General features: G+C 46.0%; 1 protein-coding gene across 1 annotated transcript; it reads left to right on the top strand.

The window, feature by feature from the left end:
* Nucleotides 1-15,108: 15,108 nt before the first annotated feature.
* On the top strand, nt 15,109-16,904 carry LOC119358634 (tyrosine N-monooxygenase-like). The gene is made up of 2 exons (XM_037625095.1): nt 15,109-16,091; nt 16,220-16,904. Exons 1-2 carry the CDS (start codon nt 15,135-15,137, stop codon nt 16,838-16,840), a joined length of 1,578 nt encoding a protein of 525 aa, XP_037480992.1. The 5' UTR covers nt 15,109-15,134; the 3' UTR covers nt 16,841-16,904.
* The last annotated feature ends 267 nt before the right edge of the window (nt 16,905-17,171 follow it).

Genomic DNA, 17,171 nt, shown 5'->3' with positions numbered 1-17,171 from the left:
CTGGCCCATTATTGGTTCCATTGGTTTTTCTTTTCTACTTTTTCATCCAGTTATTCTCCAATTTTTAGCTAGTTTTGCTTTCTTTTCAGTTTTTTCATATATTTTGCGGAAACACACTTACATAGGTCTAATTGTCCGTGTCCATTTTTAGTTGTAAACTTTTTCCTCATGCATGAACATTTTCTTGAAACGTGAACATTTCTAAGGAAGACAAGTCATTTGTTTCATTATATGACCTTCTTTAATAACTTGATTTTAAATATGGATGTATATTCTTGTAGAACATATGATTTAGTTTCATAATATATATTTCAAGAGAGATGGATATAATAATATTGCTGTTATATAAAAATTGAAATATTTTCCCAAAAATAAAAATCTTAATATGCCATTCATTTGCTGGCCCATAATGGAGCTGTTGTTGGGACAACATCCTCCCACGCCCTTTTATGGTTGAAGGAAGGATGGGCCATGGCTTGCCCAAACCATATTTGGCGCCATATGCGCTAGTTAAAGTCCATTTGGCAATTGGCGCACACCCCTTCGGAACGAATAGGCCGGCCCATATGACACAGTGTACCTTTTTTGTATGGGGTTTATTTGTTTCGTGTTGTCGATTACTCTTTGGTTATATTTTCTTTCTTTGTTTGTCGTATTTCTTTTCCTTTTCTATTTACCTATTTATTTTTCAGATGATTGAACTTTTTTCAAAATTGTGAACTTTTTCTAAGTCCTATTTTTGTTAATTTTTTATGAAATTCTTTCCAAAAAACTAATTCATGTTTTTCCATATTTGCAAAATTTATTCAAATTATTTGAAATTCGTGAACTTCTCCTAGTCGTGAACTTATTTGAAATTTGTAACGTTTTCCAAAAAAAATATTAAATCCAGAACTTTTTCCATTTCACAAACTTTTTCCAAATTTGTTCACATTTTTTTCAAATTCGTGAATTGTTTCATATTTATGAACTTTTTCGAATCTAGAAACAATTTTCCAAATTCTTAAACTCTTTTCAAACTGATTTTTATTTCAAATTTCATGAACTTTTTTTAGAATAATCAATGGTCAACGGCCTTGGTCAAAGGCTAGGTCTACGGTCAATGATCGTGGCGAACGTTAACGACAAACAACGAACGAGCGAGCTGACCGATCGAGCCAAAAAGAGGTAGCACGCTAAAGGACCGCAACCCACGTGAATCATGTGAGCGCCCTAGAGTTTCCCAGCGCCTCAAGCGCTAAAGAGGAGGTCTCCATGGCTTGGACATTCTAGAAAGAGGAAAGTATAGTTTTCACCCTCAAATCCCTTTGATAGATCCAAACCCCGTAACTCTAATATCATATGATTTACACTTCAAACTTCATAAACCAGTTTAATCATGCCCCTGAGTGATTTTGATCATTTGGTAGGAACTCATCATGTGCTCCTCACCGATCGATTCATTGGCGCGGGGCACAGGTCATCAAGCCCTTGTCAGTATCGGCTGAAGCATCGATTCTCGTGCTACCTCCTCTGGATTGACGTCGATGAGGCACTCCACACCAAGTGCGTCGATCGACATGTGGAGGACAAGGTCGACGCCAACATCGGGGAGGAGCTGTGAGATTACTTCGCCCTAGCCACTGCCTTGAAGCACATTGCACATGCCATCGGGGAGCTTTCATGCGACCATTGACAACATCAAGCCAACACCCGTCGCCTTGAGGCCATGCAGGCATCCAAGGTCTGCCACATGGACAACTCCTACTACCGGTCCATGTACCGGCTGGATGCCACCGCCACCATCCTTGCTCGCCTTTTCAGCCTTGGCCCCGCCGCTAAGTTCGTAGCATGGTAGCACGATTTTTAGTTTTTTTAAGATTCCTGCATTCATCAGGATCTTTTGTTAGTGAATTTCAAAAATGATTGCGCATTGAAAAAATTATGCAGAACTAAAAAAATCACATATTAGAAAAAATGATTGATAATTTTTTGAAATCTTAATAAATGCAAAATATGCACATGCATTTGAAAAAGTCTAGGAATTTAGATAATATTCAAAAAACTTCAAAAATATTCATAATTTTTGGAAAAAATAATTATTTTGTTTAGAGATAAGAGGTAAAAGGAAAAAGGAGAAAAGAACAAACCAAGTGAAAATAGTAAAAAAAGATCTAAAAAAAGTAAGAAGCTTGCCAAAATCGAATGGAAATGAAAATGGTGAAGGTACATGGGCCAGCCATTACAAACCTAGCCCGTTGGGGATATGGAGAGAGCAACTAACTAAGGAGCAGGGCGTGGTCGAGGAGAAAGGGTAGGAGTCTAGCTCTACCCGTCCCCATAGTGACTAGGGTTTTCTGTACTCCGGTGGCCCTCTCGCCATTGAGTTTTTTCCTACCTGTCTGGTACATGATCGACGTCAGTCTCCTAGTGCCATCCCTCGGGCTGAACAAGGGGACGATGGGTCCGTCCGCCCGGCCTTGGGAGTTTGGCGGTGATGAAGTCGGCGGTGGTGTCAGATCGCATGGGAGGTTTTCATCTATGTGGCGTTTCGAGGTCATGATTGCTTCGGGATTGGGTCCAGCGGGGGATGCGAATCAGGCTGTTGTTCCTGCTACGACAGATAGAGAAAAGGAATAGAAAAAAGCGACTAATGCCTCTGCAGCTAAGTCGGGTTTCAGGAGAACATCATAGGAGAATTTGCACCTTCTTTCATCATCAAAGAACCTTCCTAATGGAGACGAACTTGACACTACATCTCGTTCTTTGAAACCTACAGGGAAAGATGAAGATGTTCACTATAAATCTGGAGCTAAGAAGAAGCTTGATTTGTTAGAGGTGGAGCCACCGCAAGCTACTACCAGTGTTGTTGGGTGGGAGGGGCCGTACCATACTCATCCACCTCCTCCTCCTCCTCCTCTGCAGCACGTGTCCCCGAGGGAAAAGAAGCTAAAGAACACTTGGTTAATAGCGAAGAAACCTGAAAGTTTGGTATCATTGGCGGCCTCCCACGAGGAGGGTCGCCATGTCAATTGAGTCCTCTGAGCTGGAACGTCCGCGACAGTTTGGGAAGCCCGCGACAACACGGTCAAGTTTGCCCCCTCTATTTTTTATTTGCTAGAAACTTAGATTGATAAAGCAATAGTAGAGGGTTTGGCAGGAGCATTAGGTTATGACAATGTTTATGCCAGTAGTTCGGGTATAAGTGGTGGAAATGGACTTTTTTGGAATAGTGATATAAAATTAATGGTTATGGGCTCGTCTATGTATCATGTTGACTTCTCTGTCCAACATATTGGTTCTCTTCCTTGGCGTCTTTCGTGTGTTTATGATGAAGCACAAACTAATGAGAGATATAAAACATGGGACATTATGAAAGGAATGGTTGCAGATAGCCCTCTCCCATGGATTTGCCATGATGAACATGACGGAGTTGGCCAGTGCTCTCAGGCTCAGATTCAAGTATTTCGGGAAATCATTGATGTATGTGCACTTAATGACTTGGGATATAGAGGGAAATTCTAGACATCTGAGAAGAAGGTGGCCAGGCGCACTAGCACCCATGTCCGTAAAATTGGCTTGCACAGTACCCACAAGTAATATTATCCCACTTAACGGCGGCCTCCTCCGATCACTCACCTATCTTGCCGCGGCTTGAGCAGGAGCTCAACCGCTGAGGACCTCGTTAGTTCAAATATGAGTTGATGTGGGAGAATAATCATGATGAACTAAAAAAAATAGTGAAAGTTGTGTGGGATATGTCATATGCAGCACTGTGGGTCACAAATGTTAAGGCCAAATTGAAAGGATTATCGAATGACCTCCTAAGGTGGAGTACTGACTCATTTGTGAACATCAGAAAAGAAACCAAAACCTTGAAAAAAGAAGTAGAGGATGTTCAAAATAATCCATTGATGGACCGAACCATGCTGAATTGAAATTGATTGAGAGGCTTGTTGAGTTATATTACCGGGAAGAGATCACGTGGCGTAAACGTTCTCGAATGGAATGGTTAGCTACATGATGCAAAAATACCAAATATTTCCATCAGAGAGCTGCATGAGGCGAAGGAAAAAACTCATTAAGGCACTGACCAAACTTGATGGTCCAACACTACCAACCTGGCCAAGATGGAGTTGATGGCAAAGGAGTTTTTTAGCTCCCTGTTTACCTCGGAGGGGGTTCAGGGGATGGACAAGGTGTTAAACAGTGTGCCTCTGAAGGTTTCAGCAGAGATGAATCAGTCCCTCATGGCGCCATATTCATAGGGTGAGGTCAAAACTGCTTTGCTCTAAATGTTCCCAACAAAGGCCCCAGGCCTAGATGGTTACCCTGCACATTTTTTCAGCGACACTGGTATATTTCCGGGAAAGAAGTGATGAGTGCAGTACTTAGAATTGTGATGGGTGAGGATAGTGTAGAGGCCATTAATGAGACAGTTCTTGTCCTTATTACAAAGGTAGACAATCCTACTCTAATCTCCCAATTTAGACCCATCAGCTTATACAGTGTTCTCTACAAGATTCCATCTAAAGTTATCGCTAACAGGTTGAATGTTATCCTACCTGACATTATCTCTGTTGAACAATCAGCCTCTGTTCCTGGAAGGCTAATTACAAACAATATCATATCAGCCTATGAGTGCTTTCACTTTATGAAAAGAAACAGGGCAAAGAAAAATTGTTTTGCAGCTCTGAAACTGGATATGATGAAGCATATGATAGAGTGGAGTGGTAGCACTTGGAGGCCATCATGCTCAAACTGGGCTTCAACCAACATTGGGCATCTCTTATTATGGGTATGGTCAGATCGGTTTCCTTTTTAGTTCTGTTTAATGGAAAAAAGTTGAAGGACTTTGAACCATCACATGGTATTCGTCACGGAGATTCAATTCCCCATTATATTTTCTTAATAGCACAGGAGGGCCTTTCGTGCCTATCGAAATCTAATCAGTCATCAAACTTAAGCTGCATTAAGGTGGTCTCATAGGCTCCGCCAGTGAACCATCTTCTATTTGCATATGATAGCTTGATGTTCGTCAAGGCAAGTGTGGAAGGGGCAAATGAGGTGTCGAACTTGTTGAATCATTACTGTCTTGCTTCGGGACAGAGAGTAAATGGGGATAAGTCTTTGATCTTCTTCAGTAAGTGATGCCCTCATATTACTAGAGAAGTTGTGAAGCCAGCATTGCAGTTTCCCACTGAATCGTTAAATACGAGATATCTAGGTGTGCCAACAGATGTTGGGCACTCAAAGAACGATACTTTAAATTTCTTCAAGGATCGATTATGGAACACGATAAAAGGGTGGATTGAGAAGGTTTTATCGGCTGGCAGTAAGGAGGTTTTGATGAAGTCAATGGCCCAAGCAATACCTGTTTATTTGATGGCTTGTTTCAGATTACATCGAGGCTTAGGTGAGCATATTAACTCTTTGATTTGCGGTTTTTGGTGGGGTAGTAAAGATGGCAAGCGAAAGACTCATTGGGTATCTTGGAAAGTCAGGACTAGTCCTAAGTTCAGGGAGGGGGGGTCTCGAATTTAGGGATATGGAACTCTTTCATTTGGCACCATTGGCCAGACAGACATGGCGACTCCTACAAGACCCATCATCACTAAGCACCAGAATACTGAAGGCTGTTTACTACCCAAGGACAGACATCTTGGAAGCTAACCTGGGCTCAAATCCATCGCAAATATGGCGTGTAGTAGTTGATGGCAAAGATGTTCTACAACAAAGCTTAATTAAGTGCATTGGGAATGGCCTTTCCATGCCAATATGGGATTGTAACTGGGTACCTAGGGAACCCTTACTTTCGAGACATCCAACAAAGCATCCTGGATTTTTGGGCATGGCAATTCGAGTGCAAGGGAATTTTGTCGGTGTGCTCTGCATACATGTTAGTAGATACAAAGATAAGGAGGGAAAACTGTTTAGATGGTACTGCCGAGATATCCAACATGTAGCAGACAAGGAAAGAATGGACCAAGTTGTGGAAAAACTTACTATACCATCTAAAATCAAAGTTTTCATCTGGAGATTGGCACAACAGTCACTGCCAACAGCAGATCTCCATCAGCACTGGCATATGGGAACCACAAATACATGTAAACTGTGTGGCCACGCGTTGTGCATGGGCTTTGGCAGATGACTATCTGGCAGAGCTAGTTGCTTTGGAGAAGTCGGTTATTCAGAAGGAGAGGATAAATCCTGATACTCGCCACAAATTGCTCCCACCACAATCAGCTCATGTCAAAATCAATGTGGATGCAGGATGCGCCCTCAGCATGCTATACGTGCCTGTAGGAAGAGGATAACGTGGATCATATCTTGGCACAATGCATTTATGCCAGATAAGTGTGGCACCAATGTTTTCATGCTATGCAGGTAAATGTAGAGATCCCAGATACACTTGATACTTTCCAGGAGTGGTGGTTCAAGACAAGGAGCCACTTTCGACAGCCATACAAGCAAGGGTTTGACACTTTTGTCATCGCTGCAACATGGTCGCTTTGGAAGCAAAGAAATGCAAGAGTGTTCAACTGGGCTGAGCAAGTTAGTTCTCCTACTAGGTTAGCTCAACAAATTCTAGATGAGATCAAATCTTGGAAGCTTGCGGGAGGGGGTGTGCTAGGCTTGATTACATTTGTGAGAGAGTAGTCGCATCATCCTAGTTGGAGTTCGGAGTTGGTGTACCCTCATCGATGTTCGCAACGTTGTAGGGATCTTGTAAACTTTATGCTTGCTTCTATAAAAATACGGCATGCTGTTGGCGTACTCTCGAAAAAAAAATCAATGTGGATGGGGACTTTGCTTGTGTGGGAAATAGGAGTGCATCTGCTGCCTTTTGTAGGTATGCCAGTGGAATGGAGTCTATATTGGTGCCTCCGCTTTGGTTGTCAACAACATACATGATCCAACAGTTATTGAGGCCCTAGCTTGCCGGGAGGGCTTGGCTTTGGCAAAAGACCTACAACTTAGTAGTGTGGATATTGCACCTGACAACTCAGCGGTAGTGCAAGATATCAACCAACGATCCCAAAGAGCCCATGGTGCAATTTTCAAGGAGATCGTCGAACATGAATCCTTGTTACATAATTTTTTTATTGATGAACTTAGGAACTTTAATCTCGAGGCTTGTAGTCCGGCGAAGCACGGGACAACTCTAGGTATAGGACGCCACATCTAGCTTGGTCATCATTATGATCCTATTTCTGTACCGGTAAACGTTCTTGAGCAATAAAGTTTGGTGTGATCACCTAAAGAAAAAACTAACTAAGGGTTAACCCTTGCGGGCTCTGGAAGGGTCACTCTTCTGGCATGGGAGCGCGCCAAGTGGTGCGCCCAACCTGCTGCCACATGTCGTGTGTTGAGCGTTCCCTCTGAATTTATTTTTTCCTGTTTTTTACGCATTTTTTAGAATTAGATGTTTCTTTGTTTTTATTGGCCTTTTGATTTTCACCCGGTTTCCCTAGGTTTTAGAGAATTTTTTGCGAAGCATAGGTGTGCTTCTTCAAAAGGAAAAAAAAATATGATACCACGAGAAGCACAGATTTGCTTTAAGAAAATATGAGCTTCCACGAGAAACACAACTGTGCATCTCGAAAAAAACTGTTCTTCCACAAGAAACACGGAAAATAGGAAAAGGTTAAAAAGCGCAACCGTGCTCTGGGGCACCCGTTTTTCTTCCGTTTTTTCGTATTTTTTTAGTTCTTTCTTTTCTTTTGGTATTTGTTTTTTTGGTTTCCAGTATTTTCAATATCTGTTTTTTCCAGGTTTTTTCGTGTAAAAAGTCCATTGAAAACCTATTAATATGAGATTTAGTTTTGAAGATCTCAACGCGAGAAATCCAAAAGTGAAAACTGTTCGGGATTTGGATGCACGGTTCAAGAGATAAAACGTTTTGAATAAATGAATCAACGGAAAAAGAGATAATTCTCAGGTTACGACAAGCAGTGCATGACTTGTCTTTTTTTTTTTGAGTTCAGCAGTGCATCACTTGTCAGCGTCTGAAAATGTGGGGAGTAACCTTTGCAAAGGGTAACTCTAACGTGTGATTTCGGGGTATTTTACGCCTTAACCCAAAATATAATATTTCAGTTAATTTTTTTTGTGCGTGTGAAGATGATATTCCTATTAATTGTCTGCTTGGGTCGTGTAGGAAGAATGACACACACGCAACGGACGTGCGATTGTCTTTTTTCCTGTTATTATTCTCTTCGGAACATCTATTTTGCGCGCTATGCCCTCATGATCGAGCAAGGCGCACCCCCTCCCCGCGAGCGCCCCTTTTGGGCCATCCCAAGCAGGGTGGGATGTGCCCTGTTATTTCCATTCTGTTTTTTTTGCTTTTACATTTTCTTAAAATAATATTTATGTATTTTTTCTAAAATTCCAAACTTCAGAAAATCTTGAATTTTAAAAAATAGTTCTAAAAACCACAAAATATTCATGGATTAAAAATGCGTATGATTTTAAGAAAAACGTTCATGTACTGAAAAAATGTTTGCGATTTGAGCAAAATGTTGGCAAATTCAAAAAATGTTCCCCAAAACGAAAATGATTGCGAACTAGATTTTTTTTATCATTTCAAAAAATGTTCATGCATATGAAAATAGGTTCTTAGAAAAATGTTCACGAATTTAAATAAATGTATGTCGATTAAAAAACGTAACTGATATGTTTTTCATGAGTTTCGAAAGATGGTCACAAATTTAAAAAAATATTCGCAAATTTGAAAGAGGATAACCTGGCGCATGACATGATTTGTCCTCAAGTGACAGAGCATTACCTATATTTTTAAAGAGGATAGCCAAAAATTATTCCAAACCCAAACTTTAGTTGAAATGTGAGCACAAAAATAAAAAAGAACAAAATTTTCGAAAATTATAAACGTTTTTCAAAATTTAACATTTTTAAATATCTGGATAGTATATATAGTATTTCTATTACAAAGGTAAATATAAAAGTAAATCAAATTTCAATTGAAGGCGAACTTTAGTTATATTCTGAGCACAACTATAAAAAATAATATCGTATTTTAAATTTCATATTGTTTAAAAAACCAAGAACATTTTTTTACATTAATAGCCATAACTCTGTAGTTTTAAAGAAAACAAACATTAGTCATAAATCCAAAAAATGATAAATACAATAAACAACTTTTGTTCAGAAATTTATAAGCATTTTACAAAATGGAACATATTTAAAATGTGGTTAGTATATATAGCATTTCTATTCAAAAGATAAATATAAAAATAACTCAGATTTATTACGAAGATGAACTTTAAATAGATTGTAAGCACAAATATAAAAAAATATCTTGTTCGAGATTTCAGAATTAAAAAAAGAACGTTTTTTAAAGCAGTAGGTATAATTTTGCAGTTTAGAAAAAACAAGCATTGCTCATAATTATAAAATAAAGACAAAAAAACACGGGGTAGGCCCAACTCGCCGAGTACAATGGCGTCATCGGGCGCGTGTTGGCCAGGCCCAACAGCACGCTCTCCTTCGGACACTCGGATGCCTCACTCGGCTCAACGGCCGGCCGGTCCATTTTTTTTCTTATATTGATTTTAGCTTTATTTTTTCCTTTTTATTGATTTTCTACTATTATTTTTCGTTCTTTCATTTTTATTTTATTTTATTCCCTATATTTCATGTCTATTTTATTTTCTTTCGTTTCATTCCTTTGATTTTTTTGCTTCACTTTGAAAAAATTCAACCATTCTGAAAGACCGAAGTTTCATTCAAACATAAATTTAAATCATTGAATATTCATTCAAGATAAAAGCTAAATTTAAACATTACGATATTTTACATATTTCAGCGAACTAAACTTAAAAAAAAATCCTAAACTACTCCTCGTTGCTTGCTTGCCACGAGGTCGATAATGTCTACGCCGTCGTCGCCACCGCCCCCCTGCAGCTCCATCATTATCGTCGTTGCGGCTGCCGAGGTTGTCAATCGACCCCGTCGGCCTCCTCCTCCACCGCAGCTGCTACCTCCGCGGCTACCTGCGATGTCCAGAGAGCGACGAGGTACCCTAACGTGTCTTCAGGGTCATAGTCCTCTTGGAGGACGAGCTGTTCCGGCGGGAGGATCACCTTCGGCAGGGCATGCGGGGCGGGCGGCGCGGGTGCCGTTGGTGCGGATGGTCGCTGCCCGCCGAAAATGCATTGGGCACTTCCGCACCGCTGCGCTCCACTGGACATGAGGGAGGTGTCGGCTGCCGCCCTCCGAAACTGGCTGATGACGTCGTTGTAGCTCTTGCCATCCCAAAACTACTGGTGGCCGATAATGTTGCACCTGCCGCCCGGGTGGGTGCGGTGCTCCTCCGTCGTGGCGCCAGGGACCAACATCAGGTAGCCGTCCTTGTCGATCTTCTAGTTGTGGGGGAGTTGCACCCTGGCGGCACGAGGAGGCCAAACCGGTAGAGCTCCTCTGTCTTTGTCTTGCCGAGGCTCGATGACCAGGAGCTGCGGTTGTTTCCGTCGCCTCCGCCACCGGAGCTGCTGCCGCCGTCGTAGAACGCATCATCGGGAGAGGGGCTTGGAGAGCGTCGGGGTGTGGGTGGTGGGGTGAGGAAGATGGGGGCTTGTAGAGCGTCGGGTGTGGACGGCGGGGTGAGGACGACGCGGCCTTTTATAGCCCACCGGGCGACAGGGCAGGTAGGCGGACGGGCGGCCGGTGTTACTCCCGCAATAATGGCGGCGGCCTCGGGAGACGACAGGGGGCCTCGGGAACCGACGCCACCCGGGCTGACGGGGCGACACGGGCGGACGAGGTAGGTACGTGGACGGGCGGCCGGAGTGATCTTAGCTGTCATTGTGTTTAGGGGGGTTGTATCGAAGAAGAAATGATATATACTCCCTCCGTTCCTAAATACAAGTATTTTTAGAGATTCCACTATGAGCCACATACGGATGTATATAGATGTATTTTAGAGTGTAGATTCACTCATTTTATTCTGTATGTAGTTCATAGTGAAATCTCTACAAAGACTTATATTTAGGAACGGAGGGAGTAGAAAAACAAGGTGGGAAGAGGATTGAAATACAAAGCAAGCCATTGTTCGTTTGAACCAAATTTATTTATCTCTATCCCTGAGGGTAACAAACTTTTTCTAGATGTGTGTACTGGTGGATGGAGAGGCGGAATGCAGTAAAAAGAATCCCAAAGAAAGCGAACCTATAGCTATGTTCCATCTAGAAGGTGGACGTCAGAATGATCGACAATACTATAAGAGAAAGGGTAATTGGATTCTGGTTCTCTGCCCTTAACTCACGTATCACACGAGCTATATATGCGTGGATGTCAATTAGCGAGCAATATGCATGTGTAATAACTCGTCAACAGTGGTCTCCCGCACGCTCATGGAAGCAGTACTGAGACTAGCTATATACCGGACACAGGGACACTCGTGCATCATGTGCTACCTGCAGCTAGTGCGTGTGTGTGTGGAGGAGAATGGCTCCGGACAGTGAACGTACGGGTCGACTGTCACCCACAGCAACCCGGCCAGCCTCAGTGCAAGATTCCAAAGCAAGAGACGCCAACCAGGAGGCAAGAATAAGGTCAACTCCACCACGCGACCCCAAACGTACGTCTGGATTAGTCGGATTTTGTCCCTTTGGGGCGTCGATGGATTCGCCCGTGTCCGACTTTATTCGATGGGTCGTGCATGCGCCCACCGCTTGACCGCACCCCAAATCGTGTCCGGGATGGACGTGAATAAAAAAAATTAAAAAACTAGAATGAAATAACTAAAAAAGTAAATAAACACATTAAAAAAACATAAAACGTATATAGGGGTCGGCCATAAAACGGCCCAGTTTTCACGGCCACTTAAAAGGCCCAGTTTCATAATTAACATATAAAAACAAAATAAAAAAATGCCTCCCGCGCGCTCCTGCCGCGCCCGTCGGTGCCGTGGCCGTCGCCGTCTTCACTGGCCGCCGGTGTCGTCGTCGTCGCTGACGAGGTCGACGTAGGACGGCGGCGTCCACAGATGGGCCGGCGGTGCGTGGTAGACGGGGGCGGGCTGGACGGCCGGAGGTGCTTGCACCACCTCCTTCCGTGGCGACGCCTCCCGCTCCGGTGACCGCGGCGGAGTGGGGCACCAGTTCACGCCGACACCGGCGGCCATCTCTGGAGCAGTGCAGGACCAGCCCCACCCCTGGCCCAGCAGCTGCTGGAACGCGGCCACCGGCTCCTCCTCCTCGAGGATGGCTACCTTGCCGGCAGCAGAGCGGGCCGTCATCTTCTCCAGGCCCTCCCATTGCCGCTCATTGTGTGTGTACATGGAGTCCTCCATGACACGCGCCATGAGACGGACCTCCTCCTCGTCCATCATGCGAGGAGGTGGTGGTGGCGATGGAGACGGCGAAGGCGGCGGCGTGGGCGTGACGCCGCGCACCCGCCTATGCCCACGCTCATGGGGAGCAGGTGCTGCGCGCTCCTGTCGTGGCCGCCGCGGCCCCGTCGAGGTGCGGGCGAAGAAGGACGCGCGCCTGGTGTCGTGCTCGTCACGAAACCAGGTGTCCCAGAGCCCGGAGTTGGGGACGCACCTGGGGTCGTAGAAGAGGTCGTCGGGGAGGAGGCGGCGGTGGCGCTCGATCTCCTTCTCGCGCGCACGGCCGCTCGTCGGGACCGGCGGGATCGGGACCCGGTCGGCAGAGAGATACCAGTTATTGGGGAGATGGACGTCGCTCCAGGGGAGCGGCGTCCTCGTCTCCCAATAACGGAGGCGCACCGACGAGCGGACGTAATGCCGGTCGCGGTCGCCGGCGGATGTGGGCGCGATGGAGAAGGCGGGCTGCACGGGGGCCCGGCGTGGTGGCGATGGCGAGCCGCGGCGGCGTCCCGGCGAGGAACCAGCCTCGCGGTCGTGCTTGCCTTTGCGGCCGGACTTCTAGAGGCCCATTGCTGCGGGCGGCCGGCCGGCGAGGTGTTGACTAGGGTTTAGGATGGGGCTGTCGGTTTCGAGGAGGCCGCGGGGTGGCGTGGGGCAGTGTGTGCGACGACCCGTCCACGCTTCCCACTTAAAGAAGGACGGCGATCGTTCGACGTGCGGATGACAGGTGGGGCTGCCCGCTCGTGTGCATTGATGTGGGCGGGTGGGGGGTAGGTGGCCGCCTGCCACGCGGTCCCGACACGGACGAGGCGCGCGTCCGTTTGGTGTCCGTCGCGACCCAAACCCGGCGCATGTTTGCGCTCGAAATGGGTCGGCCCGGATACAAAACGGACAAAATGGGTCCGGGCCGTCGCGTGCTGGGCTGCCTCCTTTGTCCGTTTTATCCCAAACGGACGAGGCCGGACACATTTTAGAGCATTTTCACTATTACCCAGTCAACTTCGAGGACTACAAGCATGCAGCACTGCTGTTACCAGGGCAAATATAATTGACAGTCAAACAGGAGACGTCTGTGTGCATCAACCGATATAGAGGCCGGGTGTGTACCCTCATATTCGGCAAAAAAGAAAATCTACGAGAGGAGTTTATATGCCCGGGACACTCTGAACTGAGAAGAATTTCCATAAAACTTGCAAGATTCTTCCTGGTCAGAGGCTGCCAAAGGCGGAAGGAAATACTTTACTCCATATGAAGATGTCTTTTTTTTAGAGAAGGAGGTTAACCCCTGGCGCCTCTACATCAATCGATGCGTGCAACTATCTTTATTAATTATTTTATACATCAATCCATCTGAAAACACCACTCACACCTACAGACTCGATAATGTGGATCATCGCCGATCCATCCACATAACGTATCTTGATCAACATCCGGTGCAGCCTACCTAAAGCGCACACCACATGCACACATTTTAGGAGCCGCCATCATCATCGGACCACTGATCCATCTTCAGGAGAGACATCCGCATCATCCTTGCCAACCCGGGCATCCGTTGACGCCACCACAGCACCCAACGGCGCCACCGCCCTGCTCTCGTCCGTGCAGATACGAAGACTCTGGAAGATCTGTCGTGCGTAGCACCTGCCAACCAGGCATGACTCAGCGTAGCACCTGTCGGCCAGGCATGACTTGACAGCTCCACCGAAGCTCCATGCCAGAGGAAGGCGCTCCACCTCCTGCCTTTGTCTTCCAGCGCTGCTCCACAAACCATGCTTCCAAGTGAGAAACGACACTGTAGTGCCGCCATCATCCGATCCGGAAGACCAAATCCTAGGGTTTCGCCCGAAGCAGCACGAGTGGGTCAACAACAGTTACACGACGATGCCGTCATCAATGTAACGGCGCAAACCGCCGCCATCGCCCGCCAACGGCTCGTTTTTCACCGGCAACTATGTCTCTCCGACTCGTAGCTAGGACTGCGGGCCGACCATCTCTGACGGAAGAGATGACCACCACGGCCGACTGCACCGGCCAGAACAGATCTGACTCGAGGTGCCACCAACGCTACCACCAGGCCCTCCACGCTGCCGCCGCCGATCCAAAGGCAGATGGCGTGCCACCGGCGCCGCCGACCGCAGCGTTGTCGCCGCGCCCGCGGCCCGCGCCGCCTCGCCACAGATCGGATCGGGCGCGTCTCCATACGAATCGGGACTCCGCACAACCCCAGAGACGCGGGAGAGAGGTGATGCCGTCTGCCATCGCCATCGGCCCCTGGGTTTAGACCGGCGGCGTCCCCCAGCGGCGGCGGCGAGAGGGGAAGAGGGAGTGCAGGCTGGCGGCGGCTAGGTTTTTGGGTGCCGCCCAAGTCGCCCTAGCGGGAGGCGACGCGGGGGCTTCGGCTCGCTCATGAAGATGTGTAACTGAGAGCTGCATATTTTTTTGCCAACATTCACTTGATTTGCTCTCTATCAATTAATTTTCCAACTAACCAAATTACCAAAAGAAGGTGGACTGTCCAGAATGCAATTAAAATGCACGAGGCATGATCCTTCTAGACATGAATGGTATATGTGGCCACGTGTGGTAATGGAAGGAGTCTCTAACTGATAAAACAATTATATGCACGTCAAGGATGCGGGCTCCCCGGCTGTCCTATAAATACCAGGAGAACTAACAAACTTAGATGCACCAAGCAAGACTGTCCTCAAGCACAAGTCTTAAAACATCTGTCTATTACCGATCTGTTCCACAAATTGCCTTCTATCCTACTCCATATAACATCCTTCCAGCTCATCCAAAGATGACTCTTGGTACTCTTCTTATCATGGTGACTTTGCTGGTGTATTTTGTCTTGAAGAATAAAAGAGTGCTATTGTCCCAGCAGCAACCTGGGCGACGAGGCAGGCTGCCCCCGGGGCCTGCCACGCTGCCCATCATCGGTAACATGCACCAGCTGATTCTTAACAAGCCAGCGGTATTCCGGTGGATCCATGGCCTGCTGAAGGAGATGAACACAGACATCATGTGCCTCCGTCTTGGGGCTACTCATGTCATTGTTGTGGCATGCCCACAAATAGCCTGTGAGGTACTGCGAAAAAAAGACGATGTTTTCGCCTCCCGTCCCACCACCTTCGCCTCAGGCTTGTTCAGCTTCGGGTACATGGGCTCCATCTTCTCACCACACGGAGAGCAGTGGAAGAAGATGAGGCGCGTCCTCACCGTTGAGATCCTTGCCTCGTCCATGGAGCTAAAGCTCCACCACCTCCGGGAAGAGGAGTACAGCCACCTTAATAAAACTCTTTGCAGCGACATGGCATGTCCAAGCAACATTGTCAACATCCGTCATGTAACACAACACTTCGTTGGTAACATGATAAGAAGGCTTGTGTTCGGTAAGAGATACTTCAGTGACCTACCAGCTTCATCCACTAGTGGGCCTGGACATGATGAGGTGGCACATGTTGCCGCTCTCTTCACGGCCCTCAACCATCTCTATAGCTTCTGTGTGTCCGACTACTTCCCGGCCCTCGTAGGCCTCGACCTGGATGGCCAGGAAAAGGTTTCCAAGGATGCCATGCAAACAATCAACCGGTTGCATGATCCCATTATAGAAGAGCGGATCCTCGAAAGGTCATCAAGTCTTGACAAAGGTGGTGAAAAGAAAGAGGCGAGAGACATTTTGGACGTCCTGGTTCATCTTAAAGATGTAGAGGGACAACCATTGCTGTCCCTACAAGAAATTAGAGCACAAACAGCGGTTAGTATGTCGCCTTAAGCTCAAATAGAAAGTTCATTCATTGTTCTTTGAGCCATATTATACATGTATTGATCTTTTCTGTTGCGTTGTACTGATTACTTTATTTATTCTCACATTTATGGATGTAGGAAATGATGTTTGCAGCAGTCGATAACCCATCTAATGCGGTTGAGTGGGCACTTGCTGAGATGATGAACAAACCAGAGATCATGCAAAAAGCAACTGAGGAACTCGATACTGTTGTCGGTAAAGATAGACTAGTCCAAGAGTCTGACATTCCACGGCTAAACTATCTCAAATCATGCATCCGGGAGGCCTTCCGCATGCATCCATACCATGCTCTTAACGTACCCCATGTCGCCATGGCGGACACAACTATTGCTGGCTACACCATACCCAAGGATAGTCACATACTTCTAAGCCGGCTTGGACTTGGCCACAATCCCAAGATCTGGACTGAACCACTAGAGTTTAGGCCCGAGAGGCATTTGAACACCGCGAATGTACTTCTCACCGATCCAGGCCTACGTTTCATTTCATTTAGTAGTGGGAGGAGGGGTTGCCCTGGGATTTCACTTGGTACCTCTATGACAATGATGTTGTTCGCAAGGATGCTGCAGGGATTCACTTGGACAAAGCTTTCCGGCGTTAAGAGTATCAGTCTCCGAGAAGGCAATGTGGGCCTTGCACTAGCTGAACCCCTTGTTCTGCAAGCTAAACCACGGTTGGCCGCACATCTCTATATATGATCCAATTAAATAGAGTTAATATGCGCTTTCTCATTTATGTATCAATAAAGTGTATCTGGAACTAGTGTATGTTACATGTTTCTGGCACTGCGTTCAGTTCTCTTGTAATGTTATGACACTGCATGTGTGTACAAACAAAGAAGCAATCCATAATTATATCACTAATGTAATGGGTGTACTTATCATTATGTAAAACAAAACCTCTGTATTTTCCATTATGGTGTACCATGCAAATAATCCTTGGAATTGCACAAAAGTTTTATGTTTATGTTGTATACATGCCTGTCTGTACAATTGTGTGCCCAGCTTTGATCCGGTCTTACCATTATAT

This window comes from Triticum dicoccoides, chromosome 2A, assembly GCF_002162155.2.
Source record: "Triticum dicoccoides isolate Atlit2015 ecotype Zavitan chromosome 2A, WEW_v2.0, whole genome shotgun sequence".
Classification (NCBI taxonomy): domain Eukaryota; kingdom Viridiplantae; phylum Streptophyta; class Magnoliopsida; order Poales; family Poaceae; genus Triticum; species Triticum dicoccoides.
This window is presented reverse-complemented; position numbering and strand designations above follow the sequence as displayed.

Bases quoted from the DNA above. Each gene is read 5' to 3' on its own strand.
- LOC119358634 (XM_037625095.1), top strand. From the start codon at position 15,135: ATGACTCTTGGTACTCTTCTTATCATGGTGACTTTGCTGGTGTATTTT. The intron at 16,092-16,219 runs GTTAGTATGTCG...TTATGGATGTAG, and splicing joins AAATTAGAGCACAAACAGCG to GAAATGATGTTTGCAGCAGT.